At 45.9% G+C, this 23,379-nt stretch overlaps 4 protein-coding genes and 1 long non-coding RNA gene across 7 annotated transcripts; 4 read left to right on the plus strand and 1 right to left on the minus strand.

The window, feature by feature from the left end:
- The first annotated feature begins 1,947 nt into the window (after positions 1-1,947).
- On the plus strand, positions 1,948-3,718 carry LOC101172852 (uncharacterized). Its single transcript, XM_020712765.3, has 4 exons — positions 1,948-2,062; positions 2,196-2,242; positions 2,331-3,577; positions 3,656-3,718. Exons 1-3 carry the CDS (start codon positions 2,025-2,027, stop codon positions 3,572-3,574), a joined length of 1,329 nt encoding a protein of 442 aa, XP_020568424.1. The 5' UTR covers positions 1,948-2,024; the 3' UTR covers positions 3,575-3,577; positions 3,656-3,718.
- Positions 3,719-8,315: 4,597 nt separating this feature from the next.
- Positions 8,316-9,201, plus strand: LOC111946684 (uncharacterized). Of its 2 annotated transcripts, none has more exons than XR_002872421.2 (5): positions 8,316-8,423; positions 8,501-8,554; positions 8,626-8,672; positions 8,741-9,069; positions 9,147-9,201. It is a non-coding gene; the product is annotated as an uncharacterized LOC111946684 (long non-coding RNA). The 2 variants fall into 2 exon arrangements; XR_002872420.2 differs by having other exon boundaries at positions 8,744-9,069.
- Positions 9,202-10,357: 1,156 nt separating this feature from the next.
- Positions 10,358-12,090, plus strand: LOC101173343 (uncharacterized). Of its 2 annotated transcripts, XM_004081351.5 has the most exons (4): positions 10,358-10,558; positions 10,631-10,677; positions 10,744-10,868; positions 10,945-12,090. In XM_004081351.5, the coding sequence occupies exons 1-4, from the start codon at positions 10,542-10,544 to the stop codon at positions 12,043-12,045; spliced, it is 1,290 nt and encodes a 429-aa protein (XP_004081399.1). In that variant the 5' UTR covers positions 10,358-10,541; the 3' UTR covers positions 12,046-12,090. The 2 variants fall into 2 exon arrangements, with proteins under 2 accessions (XP_004081399.1, XP_020568131.1); XM_020712472.3 differs by lacking the exons at positions 10,358-10,558; positions 10,631-10,677 and having other exon boundaries at positions 10,738-10,868; positions 10,934-12,090.
- A 511-nt stretch (positions 12,091-12,601) lies between these two features.
- emc9 (ER membrane protein complex subunit 9) lies at positions 12,602-18,501 on the plus strand. The gene is made up of 6 exons (XM_023950108.2): positions 12,602-12,817; positions 12,897-13,129; positions 13,965-14,041; positions 14,121-14,190; positions 14,261-14,355; positions 18,121-18,501. The coding sequence occupies exons 2-6, from the start codon at positions 12,935-12,937 to the stop codon at positions 18,299-18,301; spliced, it is 618 nt and encodes a 205-aa protein (XP_023805876.1). The 5' UTR covers positions 12,602-12,817; positions 12,897-12,934; the 3' UTR covers positions 18,302-18,501.
- Positions 17,565-23,128, minus strand: irf9 (interferon regulatory factor 9). The gene is made up of 10 exons (XM_023950107.2): positions 22,993-23,128; positions 22,575-22,674; positions 21,589-21,711; positions 21,343-21,523; positions 20,926-21,053; positions 20,714-20,798; positions 20,584-20,643; positions 20,120-20,509; positions 19,918-20,033; positions 17,565-19,698 (listed from the first exon to the last, which is right to left on the minus strand). The coding sequence occupies exons 2-10, from the start codon at positions 22,629-22,631 to the stop codon at positions 19,531-19,533; spliced, it is 1,308 nt and encodes a 435-aa protein (XP_023805875.1). The 5' UTR covers positions 22,632-22,674; positions 22,993-23,128; the 3' UTR covers positions 17,565-19,530.
- Positions 23,129-23,379: the final 251 nt, after the last annotated feature.

Below are 23,379 nucleotides of genomic sequence, written 5' to 3' on the forward strand. Positions count from 1 at the left end.
CCCTTGTGGTGTTTTTTTTTTTTTTTTTTTTTTTTTTAAGGTTTTCAGGCAGTATATCTGTCACACTTTTTTTTTTTTTTTTTATCAGCGTGTAAAAGTAGTTTTATGGGAGTTTTTAGCCTCCGGAACTGTTTTAGGCCATTTTCCTCAGTTTAAAATGGCTACTCCTTTTCCTAAGACTTCGTTTTACTGACTAATCTTCTGTGGTGGTCTATCTTGCTTGATGGGCCATGTCACAGCAAAAACCAACATGAATGAGAGAAGTGCAAAAAGTACTGTAAGTGCATGATAACTGCTCTAAATGATGTCCCAAATGCAGAGTGTCAGAGAAACATTGACCTATTTCAGCAAATCTAAGCCCCCATTTACCCTAGAAATAACCACTGCTCCAAAAGCAGATTGTTTGGATGTAAAGTTGCATCCCTGCGTCTTGTAGATGTTGCAATGCCACGGAGAACCTCTTCAGAGAAGAAAACTGTCCTTCTGACTGAACTTTAAACTTCTCACTATCTAGACAGGATTCAAGACCGTGGTAGTTAAAATGACTTTAATCCTTCCATGACCTTTATGGTAAATGGCTGAAATGAACAAGTGTCAAAGTAATGAAGTCAAACATTTGCTATCAAGAGGAGGCTGCAGAAAGAGAATAGAGATCTTATTTAAACGATGGACTCGCTGTAAAAATGGAAAAAGTGGCAGGACCTGACTGGGACAGTGAGACATGACTGGCATCACAAAGGCCAGAAAATGCTGAACATTGGAGTTCCTCAAAGGACCACTGGGGGATGTCAGAACGCTGATTCAGCACCAAAAGTAAACTTCTTTCTTAAAAGGATAATTTTTCTATACATCAGAACTCTGATGAATTCCAGTCATTGTTCCCATCCCACTTTGTGCTTCCAATCCAGATTCCCATTGATGATGTCAGCTCATTGGTCCAGTGTCTGTCAATACCCTTAAAACAGGTCACTGCTGTTATTGTTCAAGCTGCTTCTGACTGAACTCATGGTTCCACCTTAAAAACATGAATAAACTTCTGAGAGCTGTCAATGTGGAGCATATTTATAAAACAACTTAAAACACCCTTTAAGCCTGTTTCAAAGGACTTGTTCTTTATTAGAACCCCCTCCAATGTTGCTGTTTGGGTCTCATTGATTGATTGATTGACACAACTCAGAGACTTGCTGCTTTATGCTTTGTCTTTGGGCTCCATCCTCGTTCATTGCATCTTCTGGACCATTTCAGGCTAAATGAAGACTTAAAATTGTCTGGTCCAGCACCTCCAGAGGTGATGGACTTCATAGCTAACACGCACACGTTGAAGCCATCAAATATTACTAAGACCGCTGAAAGGTCCATATTGTTTTTTGAATCTGAAAATTAGTTTAGTCTGGTGGACCCAGTGTTGCACAGAAAAGTCAGAAAGGATCATCTAAAACCCAGACATGAAACATTTATCTGTAGAGAGAACTTCTGGGAAGGAATCAAAACTTCTACAAATTAAAAAAAAATAAATCAAAATTATCTTGAGATGAAATTGAGCTGAATTGTGTTTGCATGTTAAACCATTTGTGTTAAATATTTTTCTTACCACCTTTAATCTTGTGTTCAATAGGAATGTTTGTGACGTGACAGCGTATCTCATTTGACATGTAAAAGCGCCAAGGTGAAATGGCCGCAGACTAAATAGCTCATGATTAAACGGACGGTGCTGTATCTCATAAAAAGCCACCAGCACCAAGCATTCTCCAAACTTGTGTGATCATTTTAAATGATCATAAACTGTCAAATAAGTTTAAAAAGGGATATTAAGCTAATTTTATCAAGTGTTTTAACATTAACACATTAAATAAGATCAGTACTTATGTTTGGTTTGGACTCACTTTTGATTGTCATGTTTATTCATGGAGCAGATAGCTCCACCTGCTAACAGTGGATGCCATCCTGTTTGAGATAGGAGGAAAGTATAAAAAGTTTCCGGGTGTCCTAGTTTTCCCATTTATTTGCAATTGTAATCGTCACTGATGTCTGCTCACGTTGGGGTTATGGAGATGATCTTTGGGTAAGCTATTAAAATGTGTGGCAGTTTATTTGAGTTTGTTAAAAATATTTAGGTTAGGTCTCTTTATGTGTTTATAAGCCCGTCTACACACAGATGTTCATCTTTTTAGACAATAACTGTGGTCTTTTTCTAGATTGTTGCTGTTGTCCTTGGTGGCCGTCGGGAGAAACAGAGTAATTGGTAAGTTTATTCAGATTAAATCATAAAAGAATTGTTTTGTGTACATTTACTGAAGTAGTCTACCCACCTCTATTTCCCAAACATACAGCTACGGACACTGAAACTGAAACTTATGAAGAAGAAGAAGTGGATGACGCTGAAAAGCTTCCAATTCAACTAGACCACCTCACTGAGTATTTATTTGATCACCTAAAACAATTGCCTGTGAAGCATAAATTCCTGACTGGAGGCTCGTTAGATCCAACTAAACAAACTGGAGATCCAAATGGGAACTCTGCAGGCCCCATGGAGCCAACTGTTGAGTCTAACTTCCAAATTAAGATCCCAGTCAGTTCCATGAAACAGCTCCTTATGCACACTAAACCAAAACTCTTCTTCCAGGACCAAGTAGGTCGCATGAAACCTTTCATTTTGGCCATGAACCCCACATCTGTTTTTGGAGATCCACCGGGTCCCAGGAAACCAATGCCTATGCCTGTGGAGCCCAAATACCCAATCGGGGGCCCAGTAGGTCTTATGAAACCAGTGCCTATGCCAGTGCAACCAAAATACCCATTTTGGGGCCCAGTAGGTCCTATGAAACCAGTGCCTATGCCAGTGGAGCCAAGGTATCCAATTGGGGGCCCTGTGGGTCCTATGAAGCCAAACCCTTTCCCTATGGAGCCCAAATATCCAATTGGGGGCCCTGGAGGTCCCATGAAGCCTATGCCAGTGGAGCCAAAGTATCCAATTGGGGGCCCTGTGGGTCCTATGAAGCCAAACCCTTTCCCTATGGAGCCCAAATATCCAATTGGGGGCCCTGTAGGTCCCATGAACCCTATGCCGGTGGAGCCAAAGTATCCAATTGGGGGCCCTGTGGGTCCCATGAAGCCAAACCCTTTCCCTATGGAGCCTAAATATCCAATTGGGGGCCCTGTAGGTCCCATGAACCCTATGCCTGTGGAGCCAAAGTATCCAATTGGGGGCCCTGTGGGTCCCATGAAGCCAAACCCTTTCCCTATGGAGCCTAAATATCCAATTGGGGGCCCTGTAGGTCCCATGAACCCTATACCTGTGGAGCCAAAGTACCCAATTGGGGGCCCTGTGGGTCCCATGAAACCAATGCATTTGCCCATGCAGTCTCACGACAATTCAGCAGGACCACCGTACAAAGACTTGGACTTCATGGGCCCCTTCCAGATGCCTCAGGCATCCCAATCGTCGAGTTTTGACGGGAGGTTTTACGCAGATCCTGTTTCTGACTTTTATATGTGGTTTTGCAACATGGGACATCGGTTACAACAACCACAACAGCCCCCCCAGGGCAAACAAAAGTGGGAAATGCTACATTAACAGGTTGGGTGTTTGATTTTCATCATTTTTCCAGTTTCTTTACTACAGTTTTTAAAGTAATGTGCTGTTTGTTTTTTCCAGCTACAACGGTGAAGGAGCTGATCGGCTGTATATTTTTTGCCACAATAAAATGTTTATCTGTGATCCCGTGTCTGTCTTTGTTTGCTATCACACTGACTAAAGTAAGATGAGGGAGTTCAGACATGATAAGTTTTCCCAGAAGAAGGCCTTTCTTTGTGTTTATATAGTTAAAAGACAGAAGGTCATTTTGTTGACAGTAGTTTTCAGGCTCAGTCTGGATCTTCTTTTAAAAATAGGAATGAAAAAATAATAAATGCCAAAAGCTGTTCATCCTTTCAACGTGTCTCAAATTCAGTCATATTTGATCATCAGTAGTTAAACCTGAAGACAGTGAGTTCATTTGTCCACTGAGGGAATGTGAAGTCCATCCCCAACTCTTCATTGGTAGAAAATCCTTTTGTTAATTTGGTTTGATTACTTCATTAGTCTACCATCTTTAAAATAAAATTATATTTAATATAACTAAACTCTGATCTTAATGTAAAAGTTTTACATAGGTTTTGTGCAAAAAGCCACTCCCTAACCCACATGTGTCAAACTCAAGGCCCGGGGGCCAAATGTGGCCCGCCATGTCATTGTATACCACGGAGTATTAGGGCTACCAAAAAAAAAAGTAAAATTACGAGATTTAAATTCGTAAATTTAGGAGATAAAAACTCGTACATTTACGACATTAAAGTGGAAGTGAGCATGCAGAGCAGCAGGTGAACGCCGCGCAGCAACAGAGCTGACCGACTAAACTTAGTTGAACAGGTGACCTAAATGTTTATTGATAACGTTCCAAATGTCTGGAAGCTGATTTGTTTGGTTTACAATTTATTAAAGTTTTATTTATTGATAGTTGGTTTGCAGGATCTCTGCAGCCCAATCATGAAGCCATCGGTGTCCCTGCAGCAGCTGTTCACTTGAATCCTTTCTTCCTCCACCTTAGACAAGATCTCTATGTTTGTGTGACGCTTCCGTCTGAGGAGGAGCACTTTTTTTTTTCATTTTCTACGTTCTAATGCTAATATAACAGACTATTTTCATTCCTCTTTGTTGTTTAATGATGAAACGGAACGTTTCATCTGCAGGAGGGGGCGTATGTAACACTGTTTACTTCCGCATTGGTGTTGGGATGACAGGTTCATGACGTGATGTGACAGATGAACTTCAGGATGAGTGAATGAAAAGGCTGCAGCGGTCCTCTACACCCAAACGTGTCTCTGAGCTCCCTGTTTTATATATGAAACTCCGCTTTATCGACACCGAACCCCGGAAAGCCGGTTCCACTGATAATAATCTGATTTTGAGTCGCCAAAAGGTTCAGAATCTCTTTGTTTTAAACCTATGATCCAGAAATAAAGCTTCACAAAAGACTCCACAAATTTCATCTTCAAGCTAGGCTCCGATAAACAGACAACTTCGGTGTTTTCTCCGTGTTAATGTACGACTTTTTTCTTGAAATAATGACATTTTAAGCCGTAAATTTAAGAGATAAAAACTCGTAAATTTATGAGTTTTTATCTCATAAATTTATGAGATAAAAACTCTGAATTCTACTTTTTTTTTTTTTGGGTGGCCTAAAAGTCCGTCGTAATTGTATGTGGCCCACAAGAGCATAAAAGTTTTTAATTTCTTAGAATAAAAAATAAAAATTGGTGTGTATTTATTCATATCTTGGGGGAAACAGACTTGAAATATCAGATTGGGCATCTATACATTAGGACTTAGCCCTCGTGCTATCCTAGGCACTTTAACATTGGGAGTTGGGTCATCTAGACCCACTAGACAGTGCTCTGAACCTTTTTTCTTCAATGATTTGTGATCTTCACTGGTGTCCATGGATTACATGAAATCTTTCCACCTTTATCCACCTTTGTCATGGTAGGGAGAACACGTCAATGGAAGGGTGGGGTCATCTAAGATAGAACAAGGGTTAAACACTGTCAATATAATCTAACCTGACAGAATCAAATTTACAATAATTTATGGTAGAGTAACAAGCTAACATATGTTTTCTACGCAACTATAATTGTCATTTTAAAAAGTTATAATAAATAAATAATGAGTTGTTTAACATTAAGGAGTAGATATGTTTATTTTTCATACATTTAGTTACATGTATAAGTTATATCTAGTCCTTTGAGGACAACCATTATGCTGATGTGGCCCTTGGTGAAAATGAGTTTGACATCCCTGGACTAACCCATGAATGGTTGAAATGCTGCGTAGTGGTTAGCACCTTTGCCTCACAGTGAGAAGTCCCTGGTTCAAATCCCAGCTGGGTGTAGTTGCCCAACAGTAGCTGCGATTGGCTCCAGCAGACCCCAGCCCCAAAAGGGATTCAGCAGGCTCTGAAAATGGATGGCTGCCTAAAAACTTGAAAGATAGTTTGACTTTAACACACACAGCTTCTCCATCGCATTTACATCTCTGAGCGTCTAACCTGACATAAACAGAAAAGGTTTGTGCTCATTTAGTCAGATCAATAAAAAGCAGAGATGAAAATGTGGACTTTTTTTTCCTTACATTTATCTTTGACCTCTTCCAATTCCTCCTTTCATGGTCTTATTATATGTGTGTATGAAAACAAACACAAATGATCTGATTGAGAAAGTGACATCAGTGGCGTCTTTTCAATCCCGTTTATCAGGTTTTCCAGATTACAGATTCTTTTTGTTTCTGTTCCATATTCAAGGTTTGTTGAAAGTAGGTTCTGTCCTTGTAAAGAGGGCCGGGTCCGTGGTGTCTTATCCGAACTGAAGCGTGTTCTGGATGAACGGAGGCAGCAGATACAGACAAGAAATGGGATCCGAGTGGCTGTGACCTCTGCAAAGCCACTAATCTCCATGTTTTATGTTTAACTTTAACGATTTAATCCTCAAGATTTAGCACAGATTACCCACAATGCCAAGGCTCCCAGGGGATTGAGTTTTAAATGATCCTAAAGAGCTCCTGTATGTATATAAAATAAAAGAGCATGACTGCATTAATATTCTGTAGCTCTAAAATGTGTACATTTTTGGTTTTAAGAAGCTCCCACCATGTAAATTTAATATTTCAAGCATTGTACACTTTATTTTATTGAAAATTAAAAGAGGTTTTAGGATCTTTTCTTTGGGATTTTCTCATAATTGTGCATTTCAGCTTTAAAAAGCCATAATATATGGCTTAAAATGATATGGGGGCGGGGCATTTTGTTGAACTTATAGAACAAAGCTATGCATGTGACATCAGTGGCTGGTAATTTGGTTGACGTGCCGCCATAATTGAAATTAATTTGTTAAATTCCGATTAAATTTTATTTTATAAGGCACTTTTCCTGTTACAGAACACCTCAAAGTGTCTTCCATAAAAAAAAAATACAATTAAGAGTAAAAATAGTAAATAAATAATTAATAAATAATTTTCTAAAAAACCTCCACAATGGATGAAGCGCTCACCTCCTCAGGCGGGCTGCACCACACAGTCCTGGACTGTAACCTCACCGTGGATTTTTGTTCTGACCTTTGAGACCTGCACCTGAGGACTTGGGAGCTCTGGGAGGGTCATCAACTAAAAGCAGTTCCAATAAAAATGAGGTTTACTTTATTAAGCTAACTGCTCCTAAAGCTGACGGGGAGCCGGGGCAAAGATGCCAGCATTGGAGTGATGGGCTGCTTCATTCTGGTCCTGGTTAAGAGGCGTCCAGCTGAGCTTTGGACAAGAACAGAAACAAAGGTATTACAACAACTGAACAGATGTTGTTAAAGGGTCTGTTAATATTTCAGCACTGGTTCTGGAGCAATTTATAAGAAAATGGTGAAATTCTTGCTTCAAAGGTAAGATCTAAAACAAAAATCACACCCAGATTTCTGACTTTATTGCAGACTTTCAATCTTTGAGTTGATAAGTAATTTAGACCGTCTCTTTCTCAGCTTCAGGATCAACCATTAAAATCTCAGTTTTGCTTTTAATATCTACATTTTAATATCTAAAATACAACTAAAAAGGTAATCAGTGGGTCCCATGTCATCAGGAGACACAGCCACATATAGTTTAGTGTCATCAGCATAATTATGACGTTTATGCCGTGTCTCCTGATGACTTCACCTGTACGGGTTAAAAAGAGCGGGACCAAGGATGGCGCCTTGTGGCACACCACATATCAGTCTGTGCCTCCTCAATGACGAGTCATTTCCCCAGACGATAAAACCTATTCCTGTGAGGTAAGATTCAAACCAGCTCTGGTAATTCTGAATTCTTGTTCTGCTGAATGTTAAAAGACCGATCATTGATCCAAACTTCTATTGAACAGACACCTGCTGATACCTGAGGAGGCGGGACTCATACTGTCAAAATCAAAGTTATACCCCATGGTAATGAAAATTATTGCTTGATTCAGTTTGTAGTGAAAAATAAAGGAGGGGGGGGGGTCCTTTAACAAGCACCTACTTTACCTACTTCAATCAAATGCAAATGTTGCCGATTGGACTAAATAAACTAATTTAATCAAACACACACACTCATTTTAAGATGTTTAAAGTCGCTGGACGAAGCCTCGTCTTGAATGAGTTCAGTGACGATGAATCCTAATGAGGTCGGCTGCAGGGAAACGAGCGTCTGTGAGCAGAGAAGACTGGGTGACCCTTCAGATATTGCTATCAGTGTGTGGACGCCGCTTCCTCTCGTCCTTGTTCCTATCTGTGTTTTCCTCGTCACTGATGTTGGCTCTCACAGTATAAGTACTGCCGTCCTCATGGCTCCTGCAGATCCGTCAGAGAACTTCCACCTCTGTGATCCAAAGGTAAGAGGCGATGCTGGAAACAGGTTGCTTTGAAGGTTTTCCTCTTTACTGATTGGTTCTCTACTTTTGGGGGGCAGCTGTCAGACGTGTCGGAGTTTGTGCTTGCCGGCCATCATGGGGGTTCTCCGTCTGTAAGTTTGAAAACGTGAAATGCTTCTGCTGCGCCGCATCCAGATGGACTGTAACGTAGATGTTTCTGCAGGCTGCTGGTGCTGGTCCTGTTTGCCGTGGGAATGAACCCCATCAACGGTAAGTCTACTCAAGCCAACTTCTGCCTCCGGAGCCCTGAACCCCTCGCTGACGCGTTTCCATGACAGCAGGAGGCGTGTTTGGCGACTCTGGTGAATCTGGGGAATCCGGTCAGATGACCCAGGGGCACATTATGCCGAGGCCGCCTCAACACCCCCATCACCCCCACCACCCCCATCACCATCATCATCATCACAAGCCGCATTCCTGCCCTCACCACCACCACCACCATAAACATCCCTTACCTTGCCCACACCACCACCCCCACCATCCCCATCACCCCCACCACCCTCACCAGCATCCCCACCACGAACACCCACCGCACCACTACCCATTCTGGTGGATGCACCTGCCTTTTCTGCGCCACAAGTTCTGCCACCACAATAAATACTAGCAGGTCGGTCCGACTTTCTGCACCTTGTTGTGTGTAGCGTTGTGTGTTTTCAGGGGAATGACGCTTTTTGTCTTTCGCAGATGTGAGGAGGTCGACCGCGTCTCATCCTGTCGAAATAAAATGATTTTTGAAAAATGTATGTTTAGAATCTCCTGTTTTTTCACGCCGGCTGCGGCGCCGCGTTGCTGTTGACAACGAGAGGTGAACTCCAACCTGGAGCAGGAAATGAATCCAACACCCGCAGGTGGATGAGATGGACTTCCTGTCATTCGGGTGTAAAAGTTGAGCAGCCAAAGGCCAAAAACCCTGTGAAATGAGGAAATATAAAACCAAACATGTTGGCTTTCAAGGATAAAATCCTAAAAAATGCTGTGAAACGCTCCGTCTCAACCAGTCTGGTATTTTTTTGCTGAAAAGGGACAGTTTGACTTGGAATCAAAAGGTTAGAAAACTGAATATATTTTCCAATCTAAAGCTTTCATTAGTTTAATTTTGCTCTAAAATGATTTAAATACTAAAGTATTAAAAAAAAATCATCTCACTGGATTCACTTAAAAGTGTTTTCCCCGTTCTCCTCCTCCTTCATAAAGGGCTAAACTAAGCAAACAGTTTTTTACTAAATCAAAAAGTGAGAATTTTGCCTCAGACATATATTCAAAGCACTGACAGACAGCGCCCCCTGCTGCCCAAAGTAAATGCAGATTTATTCATAAATGAACTTAAAAAATGAACTGTTGCTCCTCAGTGACCTGAATTTTCTAACTTCATCACTTCATAGCGTCCATAATGTTGGTCATTTTTGAATAATAATGAATTTAAAAATATTAATGAGGGTATTATGTCATATCATGACGTAAATCCTGTTCGTTTCAGTGGAATTTGGAGCACAAAACTCTTCATCCAAGTGACTCTGTTGCTTCAGTCAAAAACATAAACACAATAATAAGTTTATTAATAATAATAATAATAAGCCGGAAGCCAGAAGGTGAAGGTCGTGTGATTTTGTTTATCATCCAGTTCAAAAATAACTTTTTATCCTTTAATTTATATGCTGAATTTTCCTCTTAAAAGATTTCAACACATCTCAGTTCCTCTGGATGAAGTGAAATAGTTTTTATTTACAGAAACGATTCTTTAAACATGTTCATTCTCCAGCATGTGATGCAGCTCCCCTTTACTCCCATCAAACTCTCACCTTCTTCTCTTTTCTTACATTTCTTTTCAATGTTTTTCATTTTTTACATTTGAGCAGACCTATCCTTTTATTTAGGGCCTCGAAGAGAACTGCTCCACCACTCCAGACATCTTATGGGGAATAATTAGGCTCACCTGTCACCAGATTGTCTCACCTGTGTCCTCTCAATCAACAGCGGAAAGCTTCCAAAAAGGTTCAGAGCTGCCGGGCACAACCCTGACTTGTACAGTAGTTTGATTTGAATGCGGCTAATAGACCGGATCGCACTGGTCACTGAGATATGGCTACGACTGTGAGGTAAACTGAAGAGCTTTGACCGACTGAAGGGATGGACTCTGAGGCCTCACTCTGATGTCTTTCTGTTTATAGATTTTTGCTCTTCTCTTGGTTGGTCTTTCAGACACACCACGTGAATGGTGAGTTTGTTGCTCTACACCAATCTGGGTTCTCTGCATGCAAATGATGAAGTGTTTATCTGACAGCTTACAACGCTGGATTTGATGAAAGCAAAGCTAAAGGGGCGGCTGCAAGATTCAAACCAGATTCTAGTTCAGAACACGACTCGTCGTGGACGTCCTTCGATCATTCTGCCTCTAAAGGAAGTGAGGTGGGTAATATTGCTACCATTAGGGGGATTTTGGTTGGGGTAAAACTTGTTTTTCACATCAGAAGTTTTCCAACAGCGACAGGTTGCAGATACAGGTTATCCGCAGCAGCAGCAGCAGCAGCAGCAGCAGCACCCATGGATGCCCCACCCTCCTCAGAAGGGGACCCAGTGGTCCAGCCAGCTCCCACAACACTCAAAGATGTCTGGCTTTCCTCCACAATCGCCTCAGCAAGTCAAATTACCCTTCTACCTTTCCCACCATCCCATGCACTCTGAGGGAGCTGCCTACCAGCCCCCACACCCCCAGGGACCCAGCTACTCGTCCCAACAGCCCCAAAGCCCAGAATTGCCCCGCTACCTATCACAGGAACACCACCACCCTGAGTGGGAGCTCCAGAAGATGCAACACCCTCAGTCTCCCGGCTCACCCCCACAGCAGCCCAAGTTACCCGGCCATCCACATCAGCAGCCCCCCAAAATGCCGATCTACCCTTCTCCACAACCGAAGTTACCCAGCTACCTTCCTGAGCAGCAGCAGCACCAGCAGCAGCAGCAGCAGCAGCAGCGGCACCCCAAACCTCCTGCTTTTCTGCCACAGCTGCCTCAAGAGCGGCATCCGTCTGAGGAGTCGGGCTTCCCCACCCAGCACCACAGCTCGCCCAGTTACCCTCAACTGCCCCAAGAGTCCCAGCAGCAACATGCTCCCAGTTACCCCGCACAGCACTCTGGAATGCCTTACCTGCCACCCATGCACCACCAACCACAGATGAGCGGCTACGTGCCGCAGCATCATGGCATGAACAGCTACCCGCCTCAACACAAGCCGCCCGGCTACCCCCCCCAGGAGCCGAGGCACAAAGACTTTTCCGGTTATCCAAACCAGCGACTGCAGAGCCCTGAAGCAAGCGCTGACCTGCCACATCAGCCCTGGCAAAAGCCCCCGTCTGAAGCATTTCCCCCACCTCGACAGTCTCAGGCCCACAGTTATCCATCTGTGGGTCAACAACAACCCAAATGGCTGCAAGGGCCCCGCCTCCCAAACCAGAAACGGCAAGCGCCACGCTACATCCCAAAGAGGGTCCCGCATCATAGCTTCATGCCCCAGCGGCCTCACGTACCGTCTTACCACGCAAAGCGGCCGCACTACCCAAACAACTGGCTGCAGAGAGGACACTGAGGATGAGAGCGTCACTGTAGTCTTTAAATAAAACACTTTAATTTATGGAGTCTCTGTGCAGGATTGATTAAAAAGATCAACTTTTTTCCAAATTCAGTTTTTTCAATTTTTGTTTTTGTGTGTAAGTTCATCAGTAAGCAGAGTCATAACAGATTTACTGATCTAAGAGAAACAGATCCAATGATCCTCAATGTTTTACTCTTAGGTATTTTTTTTTAAAAATTATATCCTGTTTTGTTGATTATAATCTATCCTGACAATTCTATTTGATACATTTCCTAATTGTATTGACAACATTCCTTAAGACTCCAAATGTCTTTGAATTAATTGCCCAAATTAAACATTTACACACATTTTTTCCAGTACTAACAAAAAACAAAACCTTTCAGTACCTTTAAAGATGAACATGCAGATTTATTTTTTGCTTTTGTAAACTCCCTGGCATTTTTACTTTCAGGCTCAATTTAACGATCTCCCTCCGGTCCCCTAGGGGGCGACCTACATTGCAACAAAGTCTGAGACGCGACAGAAAAATTGATTGACGTGTTTTCCCTCCAATTGAAGATGAGCGCGTTAGGAGGTCTGCGCGTGCCCCCGTGTGATTCCCATCTGTGGGCGGTACCACGAGCAGCGGCTCATCGTTCTTCATATTTTAGAATGTTCTGTTAATAAATCCGCAAAAAAATAAAAATAAAAAAACAGAACTGGGTTCTCCGAACGTCTGCGAGGATATTTTACTCCATCCGGGTAAAACCGCCACAGCCGAGCGCCGGTAAGAAAGATGCTAACCAGCCGCTAAGACTGATGCTAACGCGGTGGAGAGACCGACGCATGCGTGTATGTCATTTCAGAGTCGGGACCTGTGCCCCCCTCTTCCCGCACTGTCATCATGGGTGAGGTGGAGCTCTCCTGTCGGGCTTACGTCAAGATGTACCTGCACGCGTGCCTGTACCCGCGGGGCAGCATCAACGGCCTGCTGTTGTCCTCGAGCTCGGCAGAGGGCGCTGTCTGCGTGACGGACTGCGTGCCGCTGCGTCACTCGCACCTGCCGCTGGCCCTGCCCACACAGGTGGCGCTCACACAGGTGAGGTATGGCGGTGTGTCTGTGATGGTCAGGGAGGGTTGATGGTGCAATGCCCGACTCTCCGCTGGTCCCGCAGACCAGGTTCCCGTGTTCGGAGGAGGAACTCCAGAACCTGGTTAGGGTCACCAGTTCGAATTATAAACTGCAAAATCAGATGCCTCTGTAAAAGTAGGTGGACCCTGCTGCCCCCCAGAAGCTCAGACCTGATTGGTAAAAGTGGTTGCCATAGAAACGTGAAATGACTTGGACGAAGAGATGCTGACTGCCGTCTGACTCCAACATGGCTGCCTCCCTGCCGCCGTCCCACGCCAGACTGCCGATGTCCCACGCCGGACTGCCGATGTCCCACGCCGGACTGCCGATGTCCCACGCCAGGCTGCCGATGTCCCACGCCAGGCTGCCGATGTCCCACGCCAGACTGCCGCCGTCCCATGCTAGCACAGGAACTCAGTTGGAAGAGTCTGGGTGCCAAATGTCAAAGCTGTGCAAATTTCCAGACTCTTAATTCCAGACGCTTTCTTTCACAGCTCTACTCGATACATGAAAGACTTGGTGTCATAGATCTCTCTAGATTATTAATTTCTCCGTCATGATCAATTTTCAAACAGCTGGACCGTCTGGAAAGTAAAAGGGACGCCATTTATACGCCGCTACCAAAGATGAGGCCCTGATTGGTCACAGTGTTTTTTTTTTGTGTGGTTTAATTCATGCACGGATTCCAGGGCTGCCATGCTACACGAGGCCACCGGGAGCAGTGTGGGGTTCAATTCTTGTGAAAACAAGGAGTTTGACGTCAGCCGTCTGACCAAAACAACCGCTCTGCTTCTGCGTTCAGGTGGACGCCTGGTGTTCCCAGACGCAGCAGAGGATTGTGGGATATTACCAAGCAAATGCTTGTGCATCAGACAGTAGGTGAGTTTCAGGATTGAAATGTTGCGGTTGGAAGAACATGGAGATCACTGGGTTTCTTCCCGTTTCTGACCCCCACCAGCCCGACGCAGTGCGCCCTGAAGATCTCGGACAAGATCGCCGAGCAGTTTGACGGCGCCGTTCTGTTGATGGTAAGAGAACGCCGCCTGTGCATTTGCAGCAGAGCAGAGGACTGACCGTCTGCTCTGGTTCCGTCAACAGCTGGACGGCAGCAAGATGCCTCCGGACTATCGGGTTCCTCCCATCGTGATGTACGAGCGCAAAGACTCCAGGTGGATCCTGAAGGACAAACACATGTAAGTCTGCTTCTCTGTCAGCTTCTAGGAGCAGGAAGGAATTTTGGAGAATGATGCTCTCAAACCAATTTGATGAATCCTTTCTATGGATTCAATTAGAGATCCATGAGATTAGGTTTGATTCCCAGGCAGGACGTTTAGCTTTATCTAAAGGCCTTCACACTACTGCCCAACTATGTAGCCACAAGTCTGGGTCCCCCTGTGCCGGTCCCCAGCCCGGATAAGGAAGGTGTCAGGGAGGTGAGGTTTGAAAGCTAACAGAACGCAGTCGCAGCATCGCGTCGGCACTGCTGCAGCTTCTCCTGGGGGTGTTCAGAGATGGAAGGAGGTGAGGAAGCGGCGTTTCCGTTTGAACCAGCTCAGCGTGGCTCGTTCTGCCTCCAATCACATTTTGAGGAGTTTCTACTTTGGCTTCAGCCTTCCAGAACCTCCTCGCTGACAGTTTCCAGCCGAAGCGGACCCCATGCGTGGACTGGAGGGCCGGGGGGGGCCAAACGTTGTCAGATGTAGTGGCAGATGTTTGTTTTGTCCACTTTACTACAGTCGGGTTCTACTCAATCGTGACGCTACGTTCCCACTTGACGCGTGTTCTTGATGGTGTTCACACTGCAGGAGCAGGGAGGGGCTTCTTCTTCTATTGTTTTTACTAGCGCATGTCCCCCCCTCCTACAGTCAGGAGAGTCTTGGTGTGAAATGTCAAAGCGGTTGGTGTCCTAGAATTCCAAACCACAACTATTCATTTCTCCTCCATGATTAATTTTCACTTCCGTGAATTAGAGGGGACGCCGTCCACACGTCACTGCCGAATCCCAGTCCCTGATTGGTCAAAGTTCAACTGGTTTACTTGCAAAATTTTGTACGAAGACACACAAGCGTGATAGGTTTGAACCCGGGGGCCCGACATGCGGGTTTACATAGATTGGAATATATAAGGCGGAGTTGTACGCTTACAACCAGATCTTATGCAGAACAAGGGAAAGGTACTTCTCTGAAATAATTGGAAGTTGCAGCAGCAACTCTCGTATCCTGTTCACAACAGTAAACAGATTAACTAACCCTCCAACCCAGCTACCAATAGAATTGGTTTGTACACCTAAATGTAATGAGTTTGCTGTATTTTTTAATGACAAGGTTCAGGGCATTAAAAAAGCCATCAACTCCACAACACATATAACTATCCAACGGCCACCTACTCACTCTAAGCTGACTCACTTTGTACCTGTCACTGACCAAACTGTCCAAGAGACCATCACCCGTCTGAGCTCGTCTACATGCTGCCTTGATGTGTTACCCACTAGATTTCTAAAGTCTGTCCTGAACAGTGTGTCGCCATCAATTACTCAAATAGTTAACATGTCTCTTCAATCTGGAATATTTCCAGAGGCCTTAAAAACTGCAGTCATTAAACCTCTCATGAAGAAAAGCGGTCTTGATCCCACTGTACTGAATAATTACAGACCTATCTCTAATCTGCCACTTTTAGGAAAAGTCCTTGAAAAAGTTGTCTACCAACAGCTCACTGATTTTCTCTTATTAAACAATTCGTTTGATGTTTTCCAGTCAGGTTTTAGACCCCATCATAGCACAGAAACTGCTCTTATCAAGGTAACCAACGACATCCGCCTGAACACTGATGATGGCAAAGTCACTGTCTTAATCCTGCTAGACCTGAGCGCTGCCTTTGATACTGTTGATCATGGGATCTTTTTGCACAGACTCCAAGACTGGGTTGGCATCTCTGGATCTGCCCTAAGTTGGCTCAAGTCTTATCTAGAAGACAGGAAATACTTTGTTGAAATTGGGAGTTGTGTCTCAGACTACATGGCCTTGACTTGTGGTGTGCCCCAGGGATCGATCCTGGGACCCCTTCTGTTCAACCTCTACATGCTGCCACTAGGGCAGTTAATACGCAGTAATAACATATCTTATCACAACTATGCAGATGATACTCAGATCTATGTGTCACTGACAGCAGGTGAATATGGGCCAGTGGATTCACTCAGCCACTGCCTCCAACAGATCAGTGCGTGGATGCAGAACAACTTTCTCCAGCTAAACTCAGACAAGACCGAAGTTATTGTTTTTGGCCCACAGAAACAAAGAGAAATTGTCAGCAGCTACCTTCATTCTCTGTCTCTTAAACCCTCAAATCAAGTCAGAAATCTAGGGGTAATCATGGACTCTGACCTGAACTTTAACAGCCATATCAAGTCAGTAACATCAGCGGCATTTTACCATCTGAAAAACATTGCCAAAATCAAAAACATAATCTCAAAGCGAGACCTGGAGATACTTATTCATGCATTTGTCTCCAGTAGGTTAGACTACTGTAACGGCCTGCTCACCGGCCTCTCCAAACGAGCTGTAAAACAGCTTCACTACATCCAGAATGCTGCTGCTCGAGTCCTGACCAGAACCAGGAAGTATGATCACATTAGTCCTGTGCTCAGGTCTTTGCACTGGCTCCCTGTACCTCAAAGAATAGACTTCAAAGCAGCTCTGCTTGTGTACAAGTCTCTCCATGGCCGAGCACCAAAGTACATCTCTGACATGTTAGTGCCATATGAACCATCTCGTACTCTGAGGACCTCAGGGGCCGGCCTCCTGTTGATTCCCAGAGTCAGAACTAAACAAGGGGAATCAGCGTTTCAATATTCTGCAGCTAAAATCTGGAACAGCCTCCCTGAAGTCATAAGACAGGCCTCTTCTGTGTTCATGTTCAAATCTAGACTTAAAACATTTCTGTTTAGCCGTGTATATGACTGAAAGGTCCTATCTGCACTTTTCTTTCCTTCCTTTCTTTTTAAATCTTTTTTTTTCTTTTAAAGTAAATTTTATGTTGATTATTTCTATGATGTATTGTGATTTTAATGCATTTTTCTGTTTTGTGAAGCACCTTGAATTACTTTGTGTACGAATTGTGCTATACAAATAAACTTGCCTTGCCTTGCCTTCATTGAAAGCATCGCCATGTGAACGAAGCTTCATGAAGCCTCAACATTTCCAAAACAGGAAGTAGAGCTTTGTTGGGTCCACCTACCTATTATATAAAAAAAACACACCTAAATTCTTTTCTATAAACTCACAAAAAATAAAAGTAGGTGGAGCCTGCTGGCCCCCCACGCACAACGTTCAAAATGTTTGACAGTTACCTGCTGTGAGAGCCGAAAGCTTCGAGTAAATCAATGAAAATTAAAAAACGCTCAAAGTTGACATGGAAAACAGATGCTTTTATTCTGAAAGGTTCCATAAGTCAGTAGTTTAACTCCTAAGGTGAAAGGTCAGGCTGTCGCCTTGGGCTTTTTCTTGAAGAAGAGCCTCGTGTTGCATTCAGGGTCCACACTGTGGGTCACTATGCTGCGTTCAAGAACATCTTCTTGAAGTTGGAATTTAGGTTTCTTTCAAAGTAAAATCCCTTTTATTATTGAAGAAAAAACAACAACCTATGTGTCCTATGGGATGGAACAATCATACAAAAGGTGGCTGTGGCACAGAGGTTTGAAACAGGAAGAGGTTTGATTCCCGCCCTAAACACCCCCACATGTGCTCTTGAATAAGACACTGAACCTCACGCAGCTCTGTGATAATATATTTAAGAAAGTTCTGACCCGTTTAGGTGGTTCTGGGAGGAAGTGTGCATTAGAGACGCTGATCAGATCAATACCTGCAGCTGTTTACATTCCAGCATTGGTGCTGCGGCGGTGTTGGCCGCTACACCACGTGAAACCTGCATTCACCCCTGCCTCTCTGCTGCCCCCCCCCCAGGATCATGCTCCGACAGTGGGAGGAGACTCGGGCGATCGCCTCCCAGATGCTGGAGGCGGGCGATCACGCTCTATTGGTGGACTTTGACAGCCACTTGGATGACATCACAAAGGACTGGACCAATCAGAAACTCAACGCTAAGATTGCGGAGCTGTCCTCGCCCCCCAACGGGAACATTTAGCCCCGGAGGGGGCCTCCATTATTTCTGTGTTCAACCCACCCCCTCCCAAGCAGGGACATCTTTCTTTCAAAGGTGTGGGGGCCACAGACTGACCTGTTGGTACATCCCAGTCTTCCACCCCCCCCCTCTCCTGAGTTTGCTTGTGGTCCAGTCCCGCCCCCACCCGACCAAACTAACTTAAAGTCACTTTTAACCCTGCAGCTCTTGTCTTGTGGTTTTTCACACGCACAAAGACAAATACACGCGCATGTGCACAAACACACAGAGGGTCGCACACATACAGAAATACACGCACAAAAATGTGCAAACACACAGACGTACACAAACAACTACACGTGCACACATATATGCAAACACACAAACGTGCACTTGCGCATAGATTTGCGCACACACAGATACACATTCAAGTACACATGTGCACACACCCAGACATATACACGCACATAGACATGCACACGTTAAGCGCACACACTCACAGACAAATGAACGTGCACACATATGTGCAAACAAATACACGTAAACGTGCACTCACTCAAGCATATGTACACACACGTGCAGTTGTACATAGACGTACAAACAGACGTGCATGTTAACGTGTGCACACACACACGTGCACAGAGCTTGTCCTTCAAACAGGAGGTGTCCCTTCCACAGACAGGTGAGTTTGCAGCTCCAGCTGGAAAACGAAGACGATGTGATGAAGCTGCAATCCGTCTTTTTCACTTTGGAAACCTTCGATCCTCCGTGGATCCACCTCCTCCACGGATGAGTTCTGCTGCCTTTACATTTCAAACGGGAACGTTCGTGACTTTAATCCCGAACATTTGCAGTGGAACACGTGGATGAAACTCAGGAAAGTCCGGTGAGCATCTTCATCTCACAGAGAAGACGATTGGACGGATTTACCGACCAGAACATCTGATCATCAGGAATGTGAAGCTCTAAGCTTCTGAGGAGAATGTGGAAGCAGGAAGTCACACTCCAGATCCCAAAATAAAAGTTTGAACTTGTTTTTTTCCTCCATCTTCTGAGGAACGTTCATGTATACAACGTTCCTTCAGTCTTAGTGTTTCCTGATCTGAAAACCTTCAGTTCACTTGATTTTTGGGGTTGAAGGTTCAAACTTGGCGTAAAGGTGAAATAGAAGTGCTGGAGATGTTTGTGCAAAAACTCCTTAGAGCAAAACCTTCTGGTTGCTCGTCCCCCCCCTCCCTCGGCGGCGCTCCCGGTCAGACGGAGGGAGATGTTGGTGGCTCCTGAGCTGCTGCCGGCACCGACACCAGGTTCAGGGTGATCTCCCCCAGCGGAGACTGACTAGCCAGAGTCTGGAGCACGGAGATGGACTGAAAGATGGAGAGGGCGTTCTGGACCTGCTCCTCCGCCCAGGGAATGGAAACCTGCAGAGGAGGTGTAGACATGGAGAGGATGCTGAGGAGGAGGAGGAGGAGGAGGAGGAGGAGCAGGAGCAACACCTGAGCCTAAAAGCAGGCCAGTTCTGACAACCCCTTCATCTAAAAAATACTACAGAATGTGAAATGGGTCAGAAATAACAGCATGGTTCTGGTTCTGTCTGTGTGTGTGTGTGTGTGGGGGGGGGTCTGAGTGGACCTCCTCACCGTGGCGGTGATCAGTTTGGTGCTGGGGTCCTCTGTGTGAGACAGCTCCTCCCCAAAGCACAGAGTGAAGCTGCACTGGGGGGGCTCGCCCCCGCTGGTCCGGAAATGATCCAGTTCTGCTCAGACGGGAGGGAGGGGGGGGTTAGGCAGACAGAAACATGAGCACCAACCCCCCTCCCCCCCATTGGACAGTGGGACTCACGCTGCCTGAAGATGTCTTTACTGAAGAGCAGCACCGGCTCCGTGTTCCGCTCCATGCGCTGCAGACCCGCTTCACAGCCATGCGGCCCGGTCCAAAAGACCCGCCCCTGGCAGAACCTCTTTCCGTAAACGCCCTGCGGTTGGGAGGTCAGCACCACCCCCCTCTCCATGAAGGGCAGCAGGGTGAAAATGGCTTGGCGCTGCTGGCCGGCGGGCAGCGTGGGGGGTGGCTCCGGCAGCAGGATCCGCGGGAAGCTCTTGTTCAGGGCGGCCGGCGTCGGCGGCAGGGCGGACGACGGCTGGTACAGGATCCTGACGTCGGAGCCGTGGATCTGCCGCCGGGCCACCTCCTGCCCCAGATACTGAACCGCCACCACGATGGAGTCCTGACCTGCAGACAGCAAACATCCCCGTCACCGTCCGGGGAGGGCGGGGCTTCACGAACGTCATCCCGCCTCCCGTTACCTGGAGCAGGGGGGGAGACGCTCTCCTCGATGCGCACGTCCAGCTGGATCTCCCCTAGAGCTGCAGAAACGCCAAACCCGTTACGGCGAGGAACATCAAGCAGAATCCTTCAGTGGGGGAAAAGACTCACCGTCGGTTTGCAGGACGGTGCTGCTCTGCGGGGGCTCCTCCATCGGTGACGGGATGGCGCTCTGCAGCAGAAGCTCCACCTCCAGCTGTTGGAATGAGGAGGAAGAAAGCCTTCATGACCTCCCCGCCGTTTCCGATAGCAACCAAACCAACCAACCCAACTTCCTGAAGGATGTTCAGCGGGAGGCTTCGGCACCGTCCCGCCTAACTCGCCTGTGGGGGCGGAGCCTCGTCGGTTTTCATCTGTTTGACCAGACTGGGTTCGCTCTGGGCCTCGCTGCCGCGCCTCTTCAGCTTCCTGCTGCCCTTTTCCTTGCTTTTCTTCTCGGGCATCACCAAACCTGGAGCGGGAAGTACAAAAACCTGCCGCGTTAGCCATGCGGGTGGGGGCGGGACACCGCCACAGAGCGCGCTCAGAGAGCACCAGCATGCACGGACTAACTTAGATATTTCTTTGAATCTGTAGACGTCTATTACTAAATGATTCATTAACTATTTCATGTCAAATTTTTAAACTTCTGCAGGAAAGATAAGGGGTTAGATAAGAAACCAGGAAAAAGTAATAGAGACTCTAAAAAAAAAGAGAGCCTCATGGTTCAAATTGGGGGGGGGTAAGCAAAGTGGCCCCACCCTGCTCGCTGATGGGGACGAGCCGGTAGACCTTGTAGGGCTCCGAGATGTCCAGCTGGGCTCGCTCCGGAACCTCCTGGAACTCCGGACTCTTGTTAAGAGCGCAGCGGAGGCGCGTCTTCCAGCCAGCCGGGTTGTCCTCACCGCCGTCCGTCAGCTTTCCCTTAAACTCCGCCCACGCCTGCAGACACGGAGCCGTCAGTCTTTAGCAGCCGCCATCGCTCCGGTCCTGATCCACATCCTCACCTTAAAGATGGCGGCGTCTTCGTCTTTACGAAAGTCCTGCTTTCCGGCGTGTTTCCAGGGGATCCGGAACATGGTTTTGGCGTCGTCGTCCCACATGACGCCCGGGTACTTCCCGCTGCTGACCTGTGGATCCCAGAAGACATCAGAGGGTCGCTGGTTTGAATCTTTTTGTAGTTTTCCTCCTAAATGTGATCCAAACACAGAAGTGACCGTTGCAGTTCCACAGCAGACCACCAGAGGCAGCGATCTGCTGAACCCCCCAAAGTTAAAAAGTCAATGTTCTTAAGATGATGGTCAACAACTTTCCCAAACCATTGACGTAAAAACGAACGGACGGCTCAACCCCCCCCCCCCCCCCTTTATGTTCCCAAGGAACATAAAGGGGGGGGGGGGGGGGGGGAGGAAGTACCATTCCAGTACCGGGCGCCGCCATGTTGAAACCAGTCGACAGTGATTGGTGCAGGTCACTCTGGGTTATGGTATCTATGGCAACTACTGTCGGCATCGCCATAGATACGAGGACTCAGAGCGACCTGGACCAATCCCTGTCGACTGGTTTCAACATGGCGGCGCCCGTATCAGGAAGCAGTGGCGAGGGATTTGGCCTCATTTCGCCAGAGCTGGAGGTCAGGCATGCCCTGTGGGTGACGTCACGCCTCCATGCGTCCGTCGTCTATACAGTCGGTGTGGTGAAAACCAAACTTTGGAACACATGACATCAAACTGTGAGCAACATTTAAAGAATCTACGTGTCCGTGGCTCATATGAATGAATAAGGTGTATCTCTGCAACACACAGAGATTATATATGCTGCAATATTTACACCATCAGTAATCCACAAGATTGATTGACATTAGAATCCAGGTTGACGTGTTAAGTTTACCCTGACCTTTGTCTGAAGGTTTTAATGCATCAACATATACCGTGTTTACTTTAGGACAGGGCATTTTATCCCCCCACCCCCACCCCACCTGGAGGAGACTCACCTGCTCGATGATCCACGAGCGCAGCTTGCGCGTGGAGCGCATCCTCACCGCCACCATGGCCTAATAAAACGGGTTTTTTTACCTAACAGGCGGAAGTAACCTGTAGGCATAAACAAGAAAACGCGGTTATTTATTTATTGATTCATTGAGTTGAACTAGATCTTTTTTTTTCATCATGACACCTCAAACTAAAAAAAAAAAAAAACTTATAAACAAGTGACAGAACAACAGCAAAACGAGAAGTGTGCGCGAGCGCGCGCGGTCCATGTTTTTCAGAAGAAGATGATAAGCCGAGCTCGTATAATCTCGCATGTTTCGGACCGAAACTTTTCAGTTAATCTATTTTTATAACAGTGAGCCCTAACACCCCACCCCCACCGCTCCCCAAATCCACAGTAACGGAATTAGGTTTCGTTACCTCTGCGGTGTTTCCTCTGTGAAGCCGTCGCTTTCTGTTGCTCTCAAGTTCGAATCCGTCAGTCCCCGTCCAGCCCCCGGACACAGCCTTTTCCCCGAAACCACGTGACTTTACCGAAACGACCCACCGCTGACCGCTAGAGGGCGACAAAGTACACCGTTTATTGTGTTCAGGAGAACAAAACACAGAAACAAACACTCGGGATAGAAAAGCAAACAAAAAGACATAAAAAAAGGGTCGACTCCACATTAAAGCATTATTCAATTAATTTGCTTCATCTGTCCTTTAGAAAAATACATTTTCAATACCAACAGGGGTATCTCATCAGCAGTCATTCAAACCAACTACATCTTCTGACTGGATGGTTCAACATCCAGTCAAAATCAA

Source organism: Oryzias latipes, chromosome 20 (genome assembly GCF_053564925.1).
Source record: "Oryzias latipes strain Hd-rR chromosome 20, Olatipes_Hd-rR_3.1".
Classification (NCBI taxonomy): Eukaryota; Metazoa; Chordata; class Actinopteri; order Beloniformes; family Adrianichthyidae; genus Oryzias; species Oryzias latipes.

Coding starts and splice junctions, on each gene's coding strand:
- emc9 (XM_023950108.2), top strand. CDS start 12,935: ATGGGTGAGGTGGAGCTCTCCTGTCGGGCTTACGTCAAGATGTACCTG. Junction 14,191..14,260: donor ACGGCGCCGTTCTGTTGATG/GTAAGAGAACGC, acceptor TTCCGTCAACAG/CTGGACGGCAGCAAGATGCC. Junction 14,356..18,120: donor ATCCTGAAGGACAAACACAT/GTAAGTCTGCTT, acceptor CCCCCCCCCCAG/GATCATGCTCCGACAGTGGG.
- LOC101173343 (XM_004081351.5), top strand. Junction 10,678..10,743: donor TCAGACACACCACGTGAATG/GTGAGTTTGTTG, acceptor TTTATCTGACAG/CTTACAACGCTGGATTTGAT. Junction 10,869..10,944: donor CTGCCTCTAAAGGAAGTGAG/GTGGGTAATATT, acceptor GTTTTCCAACAG/CGACAGGTTGCAGATACAGG.
- LOC101172852 (XM_020712765.3), top strand. CDS start 2,025: ATGTCTGCTCACGTTGGGGTTATGGAGATGATCTTTGG. Junction 2,063..2,195: donor GTTATGGAGATGATCTTTGG/GTAAGCTATTAA, acceptor GTCTTTTTCTAG/ATTGTTGCTGTTGTCCTTGG. Junction 2,243..2,330: donor CGGGAGAAACAGAGTAATTG/GTAAGTTTATTC, acceptor CCAAACATACAG/CTACGGACACTGAAACTGAA.
- irf9 (XM_023950107.2), bottom strand. CDS start 22,631: ATGGTGGCGGTGAGGATGCGCTCCACGCGCAAGCTGCGCTCGTGGATC. Junction 21,524..21,588: donor AAGACGCCGCCATCTTTAAG/GTGAGGATGTGG, acceptor CCGTGTCTGCAG/GCGTGGGCGGAGTTTAAGGG. Junction 20,644..20,713: donor CACCGTCCTGCAAACCGACG/GTGAGTCTTTTC, acceptor GCGTTTCTGCAG/CTCTAGGGGAGATCCAGCTG.